At 36.2% G+C, this 15,620-nt stretch overlaps 1 protein-coding gene across 5 annotated transcripts in view; it reads right to left on the bottom strand.

The window, feature by feature from the left end:
* The window catches only part of LOC149552590 (zinc ion binding protein), a 284,033-nt gene that overhangs the window by 253,578 nt on the left and 14,835 nt on the right, over window positions 1–15,620 (bottom strand). For all 5 annotated transcript variants that reach the window (XM_089788186.1, XM_089788188.1, XM_089788184.1 and 2 more), the window contains exon 2: window positions 15,409–15,551. In XM_089788186.1, the coding sequence (XP_089644312.1) occupies window positions 15,409–15,480 (72 nt within the window). In that variant the 5' untranslated portion in view covers window positions 15,481–15,551. The remainder of the gene's footprint in view (window positions 1–15,408; window positions 15,552–15,620) is intronic.

The raw sequence follows: 15,620 nt of genomic DNA, 5'->3' as shown, positions 1-15,620 counted from the left end.
CCTTTCCACCTTGGAAACCTGATTGCCCTTGAGGAACAATCTTTATCTCAGTCCCTTATCAACCCCTAAAGAATCACCACATTAAAACTTGACTGTTATTTTCTTCTTCCTGCAATACGGAGCAGTCATGCGGTACATGTACAAGGTCCTTCCAAGGTACCTTACCACAACAGTGAACTTCTTTGGATTCAGAACCTTGCAAAAAGGGTTCTAGAATGTAAGAATGATATGTTCAATGCAAATTTTTCAACTGCCCCCCGCCCCGCCCTCCCCCCCGCCCCCAAGTGCTGGTGATAACTATTCTAGTCTGCAACTTTAAAGTGCTCCTAACAGGCTAGCAGGCCTGTTAATTAGGTCTGTGAATGTCATGTCCCCACTCTAGCTCAATCTAACAGAGACATGTGAGTCGGCTTATTATGGGGTCTTGTAGGCTGACAGGGTTGGATAGAGACCCAATATGGTTATTTAGTGTTGGGGACTTGGTTTTCTGGTGGGTATTGATCAGTTGGGTGACATTCCTTGTTTTTAGGAGGCAGTTCCTACATTTATGGGGTTCATTCCTACTTTTTAGGAGGTATGATCATGCCCAGGGCTGGGTTTCCATGAGATGACCCTTTGGGTTCAATTTCAAAGGAATAGGGCTTGTTTCCTAAATTTTAGGAGCATCCCTAGATTTTAGGGATGAGACTGCCAGTGGATCCTTGATTTCCGACTTCAGTCACAGACAGGTGACAGGATGATTTTATAGTTTGTGATGTTAGTTGGGCAGTTTATGGCTATTTGGGTTATATTTTTAATATTTCCTAAGTTAGCGTTTAATATTTAAATAAGGCTAAGTTAATAGCCATTTTGGAGTAATAAGGGAATTTTGGCCTCATCTGAATGCATATCCCATGTTATGATAGCTTGTTGGAAAGGTCTTGAAATTCTCTAAATCTTCCTCTTTGGTCTCAGGGCAATTCGGTGAGCGGATTTATTACTAGGGTGGAAAAGGTCATTTTCTAGTGACATGGTCACTTTAAAATAAGATTTAATTCATTTTTATAGCCAACGCCAATTGTGGGTCACTTTAGGGTTCGAATTGCTTTGCAAGGGGTTATAAGGAGATGGGCGCCATTTCTCATGATTATGCATATTTTTCAAACACTTCTTTTCAGATTTGCTCTGCTTGAGCGATTTGCATTCTGGGACGCAAACCCCAGGGTAATTGCTGGCTGGGACGTAACCCTCAGCAGCATCGGGTATTGGTTTGTCAGTAGTTTCAATAGTATTCAGGAGGAAGGTAGACGCCACTTCAGCTTGGGCCTACAGTTTGTTTTGTTGGGCATGTTCTTTGGCGTATGGGAGGTGAATTCTAGCAGCCGTACACTGCCATTTCTTGCAGCCGTACTCTGTCATTTGCAGCACTTGGATACATAGAAAAATCGGTTACTCAGCAGCAAAATCTTGCATCTTATCAGCCCGTTTTCATCAGCCAGTTGTGGCGTCATTGTTAGAGGAAATGTACTGGATCTTTTATTTGGCTCTTTTATTCAGAGACCTGCCTAGTACGATTTGTATCAATTCTGACTTTACTGCATATTGTTATTTATTTTCAGACTCTTTTCTTGCCATTTGTTACTTCTCATTTCTATGTGGAATAATCATCAAAAACACAAAAACAAACAAACTCTTCTGCATTTCTGTCTAGTTCTACAAGAAAACATTAATAAACAGGAAAAAACAAAAATAAAATAAATTTACAGCAGATTTGCAGCAGAGATCCATCAGGGATCTTTCAGTGAAGGTTATCTCCCTAACTATCCATCTCTCCACAGATTAAAACCAGGTTCAAATAACTAGGTCCTAAATAATGTGTCAAAGTAGATAAGGAATACTTCAGAAAGCATGTGACAAGTTTGAAAATTCTCTCACTGCTCGAGAGCTCAACTAGCCCACTTTTACTAAGGGTGTGATCCCATGAGGAGGGCTTCAGGATCTATTTTTATGGAGTGGAAGGTCCCATCACCATGAAGTGAAAAAAAATGCTACAGAATCAATTGGAATCTTTTCCTCAAAGTAGCAGCCCCAACTTTTTAGGGTGCAAATTTGAGTGGGTGGAAAAGGTGGGGTCTAAAAATTGCCCCACCAGCTTAGGCTTTTTGTCTGCCACTTGTCAATCATATATATATATTTTATTTCTTATCAATATTATTTTTTAATTATTTAGTTATGTGAATTGACATGTTAAATAAAACAACTCATGAGACCCCCAGATTCCGTAAATTGTGGAGGTTAAACTTTTAAGCATAAACTCCACTTCAAAATTCATGGGACCTCCCACTTTAAAATAATATTAAAAAATCTCAGTAGCACCCACTGAATATTTTTAGGAAGCCCCCTCCATGGGACCACACCTTAAGCTATCACTATAAATTTGCTTCTACAATGCAATATATGTGTTCTAGAGAGCTTATTGGGTCTCAAATGATAGAAATCACCACTTTGTAAGACCCTAAAATATCGTTCATTTGTCAGTTCACATAACTCTCATTTTAGACTAGTCAAGACAAGTTCAGATAGCAGACTAGGGCATCAAGAAATCAATTGAAAACAGCAATCTCCACCCCTGCTGCAAGGAAAATCTTGAATTTCACATCTTATAACCCTATTCAACCAATTTTGGTGGAATTCCAACGGTGGAATCAGTCACAGTTGCCCACAGGCTGTGTTCAGAAAGAAACTTTGTCAAATCACACCAATCTTTTTACAAACAAAAGAGGACTCTCTCCTCTAACAAAACCAGCAGTTAGTAATCAATTTTTCATCGGTACAGGGCCATACCACACTAAACAATGCAACTGTAACAGTAAATACATGAAGGTTGTAAGGTTTCAAAAGGCAGAGTTTTCATATATTTAATCTTCTTCAGAAACTACAGAAAAAAACTTGCCTCAATATTTAACATGTCTTTTGGCCTGAAGCTCAACAACTATAACCAAATTTTAAAAATGTGACCATTCATATTCAAAAACATGTCTAGTTGTCAAGTAATATTAACACCTTTTGCTGAAAACATATTCAAGCCATATCCACTTACCCTACAAACACAAAATATAACTAATGGTCAGAATATGACCTTATTGCATCAAATTAAACATATTTAAAACCCTAGACTCCTATGACTCAACTTCACAGTTGAACCATACACCTGCAGAGGAAAATATTTCATCCTATTAATGAAATAAAGTCTACAACTTAAACTCCATGCTGCGCAATGTCTTCCTCAGACATCCAAGTTGCATCTTCATTAGGCAGGCCAAGCCATTTGACCAAGTGTTCCTTGTACACCCTCCTTGTCCTCTTTACCTCCCTCAAATCCAAGATAGCATCAAGCTGGCAGTAGATCTTTGATCCAATCTTCATTGTCATTTTTTAATTCTCTTACTATTTCACCTGCAACAACAGATCCCTTGAAGGGATATTGGTCAGCCACATTGAAAATTGGTGAGATGGCAACTCCTTGTGGGAGTTCAATCCCATATGCATTGGTTCCAAATTTTGGCATTATCCTGCAAGGGCCAATTTCTTCATCGTGAACTTAGTGTGTTTTCCTTTAAGAAGCCTTTCTTTTCTGAGATAAGCAAACAGCAAGTCTCAAAGCTTGTATTGGACATATATTTTTCTCAAATCTCCACTACCTTAAACTTTTCCACATTCTTCTTAGAGTTTCTTTGACCTACTCATGGATTTCCCTCATGGTCACAACAATGTCCTCTGCTTGTGCACTTCTTTTGTTCACTCCACTCAAATCCCTCAGCTCATCAAATCCTAGGACTGATTGTGTTCCTTGGTCAAACATCTCAATAGATTCCCCAAAGTATTGGTAACAGCCCTGATTTGCCCATCTATCTGAGGATGGTAAGCAGAACTAGAATCACACCCTCTGCATCTCTCTTGGTTCCTTTCGAGTTGGTTCTCACCAGCTCCAAGTTTAGACAAACCACCGCATTGACAAAGCGGACAGGATTTGCCGTCTTTGCACTTTATCCAAGATGGAAACGGAGACCCACTTCATTTTCTGTTTTCCCACCTACTACGAGATCAAAGTGAGACTTCACTGTCTTTTTAAGAACTGCAAGTCCCTACTGGCCTTTTTTAGATACATCAATAAGTGTTGCCTGGCACATTACCTTCACAAGACTACTCAGCTTCGTGATCACACTTACCAATTGTTCTTCCCCTAAAGCCAGGTTTTGGATCAGTGTATCACCGACTTCTACTCACCCATGTCCCCCGCCAGAGGCACAAAGCAGCCACTCTGTGCTCTCGTGTCAGAGCATACTAGATGTATGAGACCCACAAGGGGGTTCACCAAACAGCAACACTCTACCTCTAGCAATACTCAAAGACGGCCCAAGATTGGTTGCCCCAATACATACCCTTCGGTTATGGATTTCTTTCAGCCGAGGAAGGACTTATAGTCCTCCCCTCTTTGTTCTCCTTTGCTTCTTCTTTTGCTTTTCCCGAATCACCATTTGGTGTTCCTATTGCTAGTAGTTTCCCTAGTTGCAGCTTTCATTCCCTTGGACCCTTTTAATGGTCTCTTGTTGGGCATTAATAAAGTTATATTATCTTATCTCCAAAATTGACCAATGGATTTCGGGTCTCTATTGGATACTATCGACAAGGGCAAAACATGGATTCTCACAATCTCTTTAAAAAAAATGTGCAATGTTGGAGGCATCATTAGTTGTCTTACATGCAATGAAATATGTCATCTTACTAAATCTATCTACCACAACATATATGTTATCATATCACCTTGAGGTCCTTGGCAGGCCCAAAACAAAATCCATATTTATTGCTTCCATGGCCTACTTGGTATGCGCAAAGGTTGGTACAAACCTGCATTTGATACATCCATCCACAAATCTCTTCACATCCAAATGCATCTTGGGCCAGTAGTGGAACCCATCGACCTGTTCAAAGTTTTATCATCACCAAAATGCCCTCCTAGGCTTCCACTATGCTTCTCTTTAACCAAATTCTCCCTCATAGAGAACCTAGGTATACACAATTGCACCCCCTTAACCAAATTCTCCCTCATAGAGAACCCAAGTATACACAATTGCACCCCCTTAAAGAGTAGCCACTCTTACAACACATAATCTGCATACTCGCTATGAAATGATCCCTGAGGTTGTTCCCAAATAGTAAATGCCTCAAGAAAGCCTTCATCGTCTTCATACATACCTTGTAGGGAATCAATGCCCACACTTTGTAACTGCATTTCTTGGATTAACACTGCTCTCCTACTCAAGGTATTAGCAACATTGTTAGCTTAACTAGTGTTACATCCCAATTTTTGGCTAATTTTAAAGTTCCTTTATAGTGTTTGTTAAAAAATTCAAAGTTCATTGAGGGCATATTACATCCCAATTTTTGGCTCAATTTAAAAATGTTTATATAATCATTGAGGTTTCATGTGAAGTCAATGGACAAGTAAAATTAGTTATGATCATGTGAAACGGTAAGATGGTCAATCGTTATAATTTCATATGAAGGTGACATGTTAGTTAATCGTTATAATTTCATAGGAAGGTGACATGTTCAATAATAGTTATGATATTATTATAACATTACCTTGGAGACTCGAAAAGTTGGTTATTCATCATGAATTATGGGAAGTGAAATGGTGGTTAGCCATTATGATGGTTTATGAAAATAACATGTTATAATAATTGTGATTATATTGAGGAATATGGTATTATTGTGGAGAATTTATTTCCTTGCAATTGCACGTCGAAGGGGGGGAGCATTGCGAGAAAGGAATTGGGCACAAGGGGCACCACCTACCATTGAGCAAATAGGTGGGAATCCTTAACAACCACGACCAAGGAAAAATGGCTAGGCAAGTAAGGGTATGCTAAGGGACAACCATGAGCTAACCGGTCCAACTTATATAATTAAATACTTACTCAAGCTTAAATCAAATTGAGAACAATAGTTACTTTTAAGCAATGTTAATTTATGTTTTAATACTATCGTATATTTTACTATTTCCCACCTTGGCTATGAATTAATATTAATAATTCTTGGCAATGGTTATTTTTCTCTTTTGACCGGCAACAAATCTATTTTGCTTTCATCGGCCTTTAATTACTTTTCTATTTTTGGTTCGTCTATATAATCAATTTTACTATTACTACATGCGTCGATGACCGAAAATTATTTGACTGTTTAAACATTGATTTATACTATTGATGCTATGTGATGTTCTACCTTATGATGATGTTATTTATGATACCTTGATGATTATGTTATACGCATTCAAATAGTCCAATTTGATAATATTAAATTGATCAGGATTAGATTCAGAATGATTTTTGTGAGGTCTCAGCCTGACCCATCATAGCTCAGCTGATACATTTACTTTCATACATTATGATCTGATATTTGAGACATTATTCAACTAACTAGACATTGATCTGTATTGTTGATGTCATGTGATGATTACTCGAATATGCTTTACTTATGATGCTTGATAATATTTTATATATATGAGTGTATTGTGATGGTTATTTCGATAATTTAATTTAAATTGATGAATATGTTGCAGTAGTTAATTATGCAAATTAGTTATATCTAATCAATGTGTAGAAGTGGAAAGGTTACTAGAATGAAATTTAGAATGTTTTGGTTAAATTTGATTATGCAAGTTATACATATATGTGTGTGTGATAATTCTCCAACTACTGATATTCGAATTGAGTGTGCAGGAAAAATAACCATGGAATTAATCAAAGAACCAAGAACCAAACCTATGTGCAACTATAAAACCAAGGTTGAACCTATTGAAGAGATTCAAACCTTATTGTCATGTAATTTATTTTGTAATCGTAATTTGAATTTATGTCTTAGGTTAATTCATTATGTTATTAGTGACATGTCAATTGTTTTATGTAATGTGATTTTATGGCATCACTTGACACTTGTAAAACGTGTGTAAAATGACATGTCAATTAGGGTTGGCAATGTGACCCTTAGCTTGAATGGAACTTAATTAGGAGCCTAAGTTAATCCCCCTTGTTTAGAGATACCTTGTGAAGTCCCACCAAATAGAAATTTTGAATTCAAATTTCAAGTCACTTTTAGAGGCCAAAACATGGTCCTAGGCGCCAAATTTAGTGGAATCTAAGTGCCCAAGTGGTAGGGGTATGAGTTGGGGACCTAATTAGCACCACTAGAAGGCTAAGGTAATTTTAGGGACCCTCCAAACTTCCAATTTTCCAATAGTTGCGAAAATGGAGTGATCTTATGACATTACCCATACCCACACTCTTGTCCAAAACTTGCATTAATGGTAGGGATTGTGTATGATGGCCAAAGGACTTAGGGTCAAGTCAGAAGTTATTGCTTCTGGGTGGGTGGGATTTGAAGGCCTTTGTAGAGGCCCTTGGAGAGCTTAGTGGGTGTTCACCCACTTTCTATCTTTAGAGACACTAGGGTTTTGGAATTGGAGCAACAAAGGGATAGGGCTCTTCTCAGCTTTCTATTTCCATAACACATTGAGAAAGGTTGATGTTTTCCTTGCCATGGAAGTTCTTCATTCTTGCAATAGAGTAGTTTGTGTTTGAAATTTGCGTTCTTCCATTCTTCCATTGTATGTATTGTTGTATTATGTTGTGAGGGTTGGGAAGATGGTGATGTCAATTTTGTTATTGTTTTTTCTTGCATTTTCTTGAGGGATTGTATATGGGTGTGAAGGCATTACTCACCCTTGGATAGGGAAGAAGTGGCCTTGTGGGGTGAAAGGGTTAGTTGTGACTCCATGGAAGTGTAGAGTCTCTTCTCATGGAGAAGAGGGAAAAAGGCAAGTTGTATGGGCCCTTGTTTGCCAATGTATTTTGATGTACTTTGGAGGAGATAAGGAGAGTATGATTACGGAAGATGTATGATTTTGGGCCTTCTTAAAGGCATTTTTTTGTAGGCTTGTCATTGGCATCTCCTTCATGGATGTTCCACCTTCACCCTTTGTCATGGGTTCATAGGTGCAATCATTGTGATATCCTTAGTTGGGTGTTTCTTGTAATGTTCATGTGTTTGTAGCTTGAGTTTGAATGTGACCCGGTTGGTAGTATTGGTTTTCCTAGCTCAATGGGTGGCCTCCTTGAGGCCTAGGTTGGGAGATGAGCTCTCCATGGTATTGTTCTCCCTTATTTGCAGGTTTCTGTGGATTCAATTGTGGGAGCAAGCTTGGAATCTTGACCTCTTGATGGTGTCATTCTATTTGGAGAATTCTCCATTGGTGTTCATCTTCTTGTTGCATTGTTGCATTCTTGTAATGAAAGGAATGATGATAGTTTTATTGCAATGTATTGGATTGTCTAAAGATGTATTTGCATATCAATTAATAGGGCATGATAGTTCATTTGTGAGGAAAGTTGTAATGAAAAGATGTAATACTTCTATAATGATCTTCATTGTAATCCTTGATCCCATGTTGAAATGAAAGATATGTTTGTTTGAATCTTTGGTCAAAATCATTGTGAGAATTTCTTTCCTTGCATCTTGTAAAATTAATGAAAGTGTAAAGTAATGTTCCATTATGTAGTTCATTAATTCATATGGTAGAATCAAGTTCAAATTTAAAAAGGTTATATAGTTCATGGATTAATCAACACTCTAAATTGATATATTGCATAGTTTCAACACTATTTGATACAATAGATTAAATGGATAAGCTATTAGTTTAATAAGATCAATATAAAACATTAAGAACATAGCACTTAGGTGTCAAATATCTAGCTAAATGAATAATTCAATGCATTAACAAACTTGTTATGAATATGAGAAATAACTCATTAGAGAGCAAACAAAACTCTGAATTTTTCCTCCAAAATGAGACCTAAAAGTCTCTGGATTTGTATGAGAGGAAAAATAAATTCCTCCCATACAAATCCCACACAGAGTCAATTAAATATCGTTTTTTCAAATAGTCCACTTGCATATTTAAACATTTGAATAAATCAAAAACTCGAGTAGAAAATAGAAATCAATTGATTCGAAAAAACATTCTACAAAGAAGATGTAATATATTTATTTGTACAGAAGGAAAGTGAGTCTTAATATGACTTTGTAATATGATTTCAATTATTTTATTTTAATAATAAAATAAAAAACCATTTGTTTATTATTAAGGGCATGGAGAATTAAATTGAATGTGATTCTTCCTTTATAATCATTTTTAATTATGTATATATATATATATATATAAATCAATTTAAAATGAAAAGGGGAAAACTTCATTTAAGGAAAATATATTTAAAACTATAAAAAAGAAGCAAGTGGAGATGACTGGGATGTTACCTACATGGGGTCCACACACCACTCACCTCTCCTCTCTCCAAATCCATGCTGGTTTTTAGGAATACCTTAGTGAGCATTAAATTTCAAATTGCAAATACCTTGTTAGTAGTCCCCTTTCATTGGTTGATGGGACCCCTACTTATCCACAACCTTCCGTAGCGTACCATGTCCTCTTGGTACACTGACTTAAGTCAGCAAGGACCTGCAACAACATAGATCCACACAAGGACTCATGGGGAAGCGCCCATTGGGGTGGGACAGCTCACTTGTCAAGTGGAACAAGTAGGTAGGGATAGGATGTGTAGGCTAGGTTAGTAGGTAAATAGGTAGGATTAGTAAGTTAGTTGGAATTTAGATGTTAGTTAGTATTGTATATATAGTAGATAATACATATGATAGTAGGATTATCAGATCAGATTTAGCCTTTAGTTAAATGGGTTTTATGGATAGGGCTTAATTAGAAGGTAATGGGAGATAGCTGTTTAGGATTTAGTTATGCATTGATTTGTGGAAAGTAGGTTTGGTTATTTGTATTATTTGTTAGTTGATTTGTTTTTGTAGAAGTGAATATATATATATATATATATATATATATATTCATATTTTATTTTATTAGTTTTGATTTATTAGTTATTAGTACTTTTATTAGATTGTAGCCACACGTGTATTGAGGTAGACCATTCTCACTTAGTAGGGCTAGTTGTAATTAGTAAGTTAGTAGTTGAATTATGGAATGCTATTAGGTTGATATATTTTTGAATGTGGATTTATTCCTATGACTAAGTCATTTGAATGTAGAGGATAAACTTTTCTTTGTGACTTTGTATATTAGGTAATTAGGGGAAAGGAGTTATTGTAATGTTAGTAAATTATGAATTGTTTATTTGACTTAAGTTTAATTTATATAGGCTTATGTATAGCCTAATTGGATTTAAGTAAACTAATTGAAGCCAATTGTGTCTACGTTAAAATAGGACTTGTTTTCATAATATTATTATATGTTGATTTTGTAACAATGTTCCTTTTAAATGTTAGGAAAATGAAATCATGATACGTTGTTTTGAACTCGTGTGCTTAATCTTTCAAATGACAACCTAATAGATCGAGCCTTGTATAATGAAATTGTAATCTAATTATTTTCCTTGTCTTATAGGGTGTACCTATAATTCACAACTTCATAGTTTAACAAGTCAAACCGTATCAACCCGTGATCAAGTGTTCCAATAACAAAAACATTATTGCCTTTTGAACTTAGTAAAGAATGCCTTCAAAATCAACCTTGAATCATAGTGAAATGTTCAATTGAATTCATTACTATGTCTAAACCTAGAAGCGAGAATGAAACCATTCATATGTACCTTCACTGCACCTAATTGCTATTGATTGATGATGTAATTCTAAATCTTGAACCATAAAAACTTGTGACGGAATCGTGCAACCTCGAGACTCAAAACTTATAAACTTTGGCAATACAGTTATCTTATTTGCAACTCATTCAATGTTAGTATGCAAACAACTTAGTTATTATCGTCTTTTAATAAAAAAATTGTTGGTGTGGTTTGCTCTAATTTTTGGGCATGACATACTACATGAGCCGATGACTGAAGATTTTTATAACTCATGTCACCTTGTATCTTGATCGTAACTAAGCTATGATTCACAAGTGACCCTTGATTGTTTATATCATTCTCATCCTTACAAATCGGGGACATTATTACCATATTCCTAAACTCACTCTTCACTTCATATTTTTTCTTCTGCAATCAATTCATCATTCTCAACGCAACTTTTTCTTAAAAGTTCTTATACCAGTGCATAGCCATTCATTGAAGTTTGAAGCCTTTTGGAAAAGGCCATCTGCACACGTAGTCAGAGCCATACATAATTTGCAAACTGACTATTATCAAAGCAAACTCATACAGGAGCATCATGCCATATGTTCCTGCGATGAGCATTCTGCATCCTGGAGAAATTGATATTGTAAGAACGTACTTCTTTACAGTTGGGTTTAGCAAGTCGAAATTGTTGAACATTAAGTATGCTAAAGGAACTATCATTCGTGTTATCAATGCCAAGTTGGCAGATATATTGGTTTTCTTATCTATGTGCATAAACATTTTCAAATGTCATTTAATTGAGCCAAAGCCAAAGGTAGAAGAATTGGCCATGCATAGTAAAATATGAATTCGCATGTTCTTAAACAAGCCAAGGTCGGATTGGCAAATTTCTTGACTGTGAATATTATTACCCATACAATCACTTGATGGATCATCCAGGAAGACCAGTAAGGTCGAGATAAAGGGTGTGGAACAAAGAATACACCTACATGATAAGAGAAGAAATTATAAGTAACTCAAACAAGAAAGTGATATTATGAAAGAAACCGTGTCAGCTCATAGTAGTCCAGTATATAGGTCTTCTAGTGTAGTCAAGCGGTGGGTTGCTACTCTAACACCAAGATGCTCAATGGCCGAACAGTGGTGTCCCAAGCCTAATTTTGGGTAGGGAGGGCCTTTCTCGGTTAAGATTATGTGGGTGTACTTATAGGTCCGCGATTGGGAGGTTAAGCCCCCGACAATGCTTCTCCTCTCCACTAGATGCCAAGGCTTGCACAAGACAAAGATACAATCTGCATTCAAATATCTTCTAGTAATGGGTATTTCACTTTTATGATATTTATAATTTCAAGTTGAGGATATGTTAGATGGTTAATATCATTTCATTAGTTATTCCCTTCAATGCTTAGAAATTAGTTTCCTTTTCAATGTATTAGGAAATTAGTGAAATCAATTGAAAGTTCAACTGAACATGAAATGTAAATGCATGCATTAGATATGCTTACTTCATAAGAATCTAAATATGAATGTATCTTTTATTTACAATTAATTGTCATAAATAGAAATGGGAAAAAGGGGGATGTTTTAGTGGTTTACTTGCCCTAAGTGGTATTGGCTATTACAATACAGTGGTATAACTTTTTGTGCCCTAAGCGGTATATGTTGACTAACCTAGGTTTCGTAGATGTTGCCCTAGGCAGACTCTGATTTCAGAATTTAGGTTATTGCAAACTTAAAATCCTTAGTTTAGATTTATTTGATTATGCCCTCAATTGTTAGTTATAATATTTCAGTTAAACTGATTGTAACTGCTAATCTCTTTCATATGAACATATAAAATAACTGTTATAACTGCCTTCTCATGAATGTGAAGTAGTAACTGTATTTCGATGATATGCTAGTTGTTAGCTAAAGCCCGAGAAAGAGGGGTTGTTGCAACTAGGACCATGATTATTTGTAAACAACACAAACTCTTTAAGCAACAAATAGTGTCTCCATTTCTTGAGTGCTTGCACTATAGCATAGAGTTCTAATTCATAAGATGAGATCCAATTTTGGCTTTATTTGACTTCTCACTAAAGAATGCAATGGGCTTTTCTTCTTGGATTAACACTGCCTCTATTGCACAACTGCTTGCATCACTTTCTATTGTGTACACTTTACTAAAATCAGGAAGAAGGAGAACAGGTTGTTGTGATACCTTGTTTTGAAATACTCAGAGCTTTGATCAGCCTCCTTTGTCCACTGAAACCTGCCCTTCTTCTCCCCTTTGATGGTGTCTATCATAGATGCAACTATGTGACCAAAACTTCTTATAAACTTGCGGTAGAAACTTGCTAACCCATGGAAGCTCCTGACTTCCCCAGCTGATTTCAGCACAGGCCAATTGAGAACGGCTTCAACTTTTTGTGGATCCATCTTCAAAGTTCCTTGTGAGATCATAAATCCCAAATAGACAGGCTCCTTCATCCACTCACATTTCTCGAGATTGATCATCAATCTTTCTTCATTTAATCTTCTCAACACCCTATCCAAGTGTTCTTCCTTTGTTTTTCTCAAGACTAGAATCTCATCTAAGAATACTACTACAAACTTGTTGATGAAATCCATTAGAACCTCATTCATGAGTCTCGTGAATGTACTAGGGGTATTGGATAACCCAAAGAATATCACCAATTATTCATAGATGCCCTCTTTGGTCAAAAATGTTGTCTTTCGTTCATCACCTTCCCTTATTCTGATTTCCTGATCCACTTTCTAAATCTGTTTTTGAAAAGTACCTTGCACCTACTAGGTTGTCCACGAAGTCATCCATCCGGGATATAGGAAATTTGTACTTAATTGTAATCTTGCTGATAGATCTTGAGTTCATGCAAGGTCTCCACTTTCCGTCCTTCTTGGGTGCTAAAACAGTTGGCAAAGCACATGAGCTTAGGCTCTTCCACGCCAAACCTTTATCTAGCAACTCCTGTACCTAGTTTTTGATCTCCTTGTTTTGTTGAGATGTCATTCTATACACTGCCTTATTGAGTAGACGTGCACCAAGGATTAAGTCAATATGATGTCTTACATCACAGATTGGAGGCAATGAGTTTGGCGATTCTTCCACAACTATGTCCTCATACTTATCAAGCAAAACCTGTACTTCCCTTGAGACCTCTTCCTTGTCATCAGCTACAGCATCAAAAATTGGCTTAGCTATAATGGCATATCCACGTTCTTCCTCTTCAAGATCCTTCAAAAACTCATTTTCCTTCACTACCATGACACTAGGCCCTTCGTGAGTTGCACCCTCATCTACTTGTAGTGGTGAGAGGGTGTAAGACACATCCATTGGAACCACATCACAAAGAAATTTATCCATGTAAGCTCCTATATTAAACTCCACCCATGCCTACTCATTCACAAGCAATCGTTGTCCCTAGTTAGCCATGAGACCTTCTATGCATTTTGATGAAGAATACTCTTCAATTTCAGTTTTTCTACCATCTCTAGGGACACTATATTATTTGTTGAAACATATGACTTTGCTCAACAGCCATCACCAGCCATCACCAAAATTTGAAAAATATGACCATTCAGATGCAAAAACATGTCTAATTGTCGAGCAATATTAACACCTTTTGCTGACAACCTATATCAAGTTGACCCTTGAAAAACAAAATATAAATAATGGTCAAAATACAACCTTACTACATCAAATTAAACATATTCAAAAACCTAGACTCCTATGATTCATCTTCACAATTGAACCAAAATTTCAAATTGGTGCCTCTGTACCAATTTGACAGTTGGGTATCCAAATCGAGTGCATAGTTTGTCAGATTACTTGTTAAATGTTTGTGGGTATTTCAGTTTAATCTCCAATAATCAATTGCATTTGGATTTTGGAATGAAGCATTGATTATAATTTCTGTCCCTTGCTGTAAATAGAGTAAACTACATAATTTATTTCTTCTAGGACATTACAAGGTTCCCTCTAACCCAAATCAACGCATACCTATGATAATCTTCAAAAGATAAAGACGAAAACCATCTTTTCAAAATGTTTGGGCTGTTAAATGTTTCCAGATCAGATAATCGTTGCCTCTTCCAACTAAACTCATGCTTAAGGTTTGCAGCAATAGTGTCTCTCATGTAATCCGTCCCAAAAGCTGCAAGAATAGATGTGAAAACTCAGCTCCTAACACTATAGATCAACAACCCAACTAGTGAATTTTTGTGAAGATATCTAGACATCGACTCCTTCCAAAGCAAAGGCATTTCTTGATGAAAAGGACAGTCATCATCAAGACCAAGAGAGGGGGAATCATCAAACATTTGTTAGCATATACAAAAAAATTCCTTGTTCGAGTAGCTCAAGATATCAACAACAGAAGCCAATCAAAACAAGGACAAAATTGAAAAATCAAAATAATGGCTTTAATGCTAAATAATGTGGACTACTCTTTAGATTTTATGATATAAAGGACCACACTGTAGCATCCCATTATCTAACATTATTCGAAGTACTTGGAAATAATATTATTGAGAAGATTAGGAGCAATGAGAAACTGCGTACACAACTAAATTAGTGTCCCTGATAAAAATTCAAAATATGTAATGGAAAGGCCATGATTAAACTATACACCCAATTCAAAAATTATTAATAGACAGTCCAGAAGTAAGCAAAATCGATTAACATTGCAATCTCTAGAATGAACTTGGACAAAAAGAGTACCTCAGCATACTCATTGATGGTATGAGATCCACTTTCAGAAGCAGAATGCAATGAAGCCCAATCATCCAACATTTTGAAAACTTAAATTATTTTTGCCTTGACTCACATATTTATTACCATTTAATAATCATATAGAAGAGTTCCTGCAATAAGAAAAAGTTAAAAGCAGCTCAGATGCAAAATCGAATGAGCATTTCTATAAATCAGTTAAC

This window comes from Cupressus sempervirens, chromosome 6 (assembly GCF_028749045.1).
Source record: "Cupressus sempervirens isolate cs-2001-9-10 chromosome 6, ASM2874904v1, whole genome shotgun sequence".
Classification (NCBI taxonomy): domain Eukaryota; kingdom Viridiplantae; phylum Streptophyta; class Pinopsida; order Cupressales; family Cupressaceae; genus Cupressus; species Cupressus sempervirens.
The sequence above is the reverse complement of the archived record's forward strand: the minus strand, read 5'-3'. Positions and strand labels throughout refer to the sequence as shown.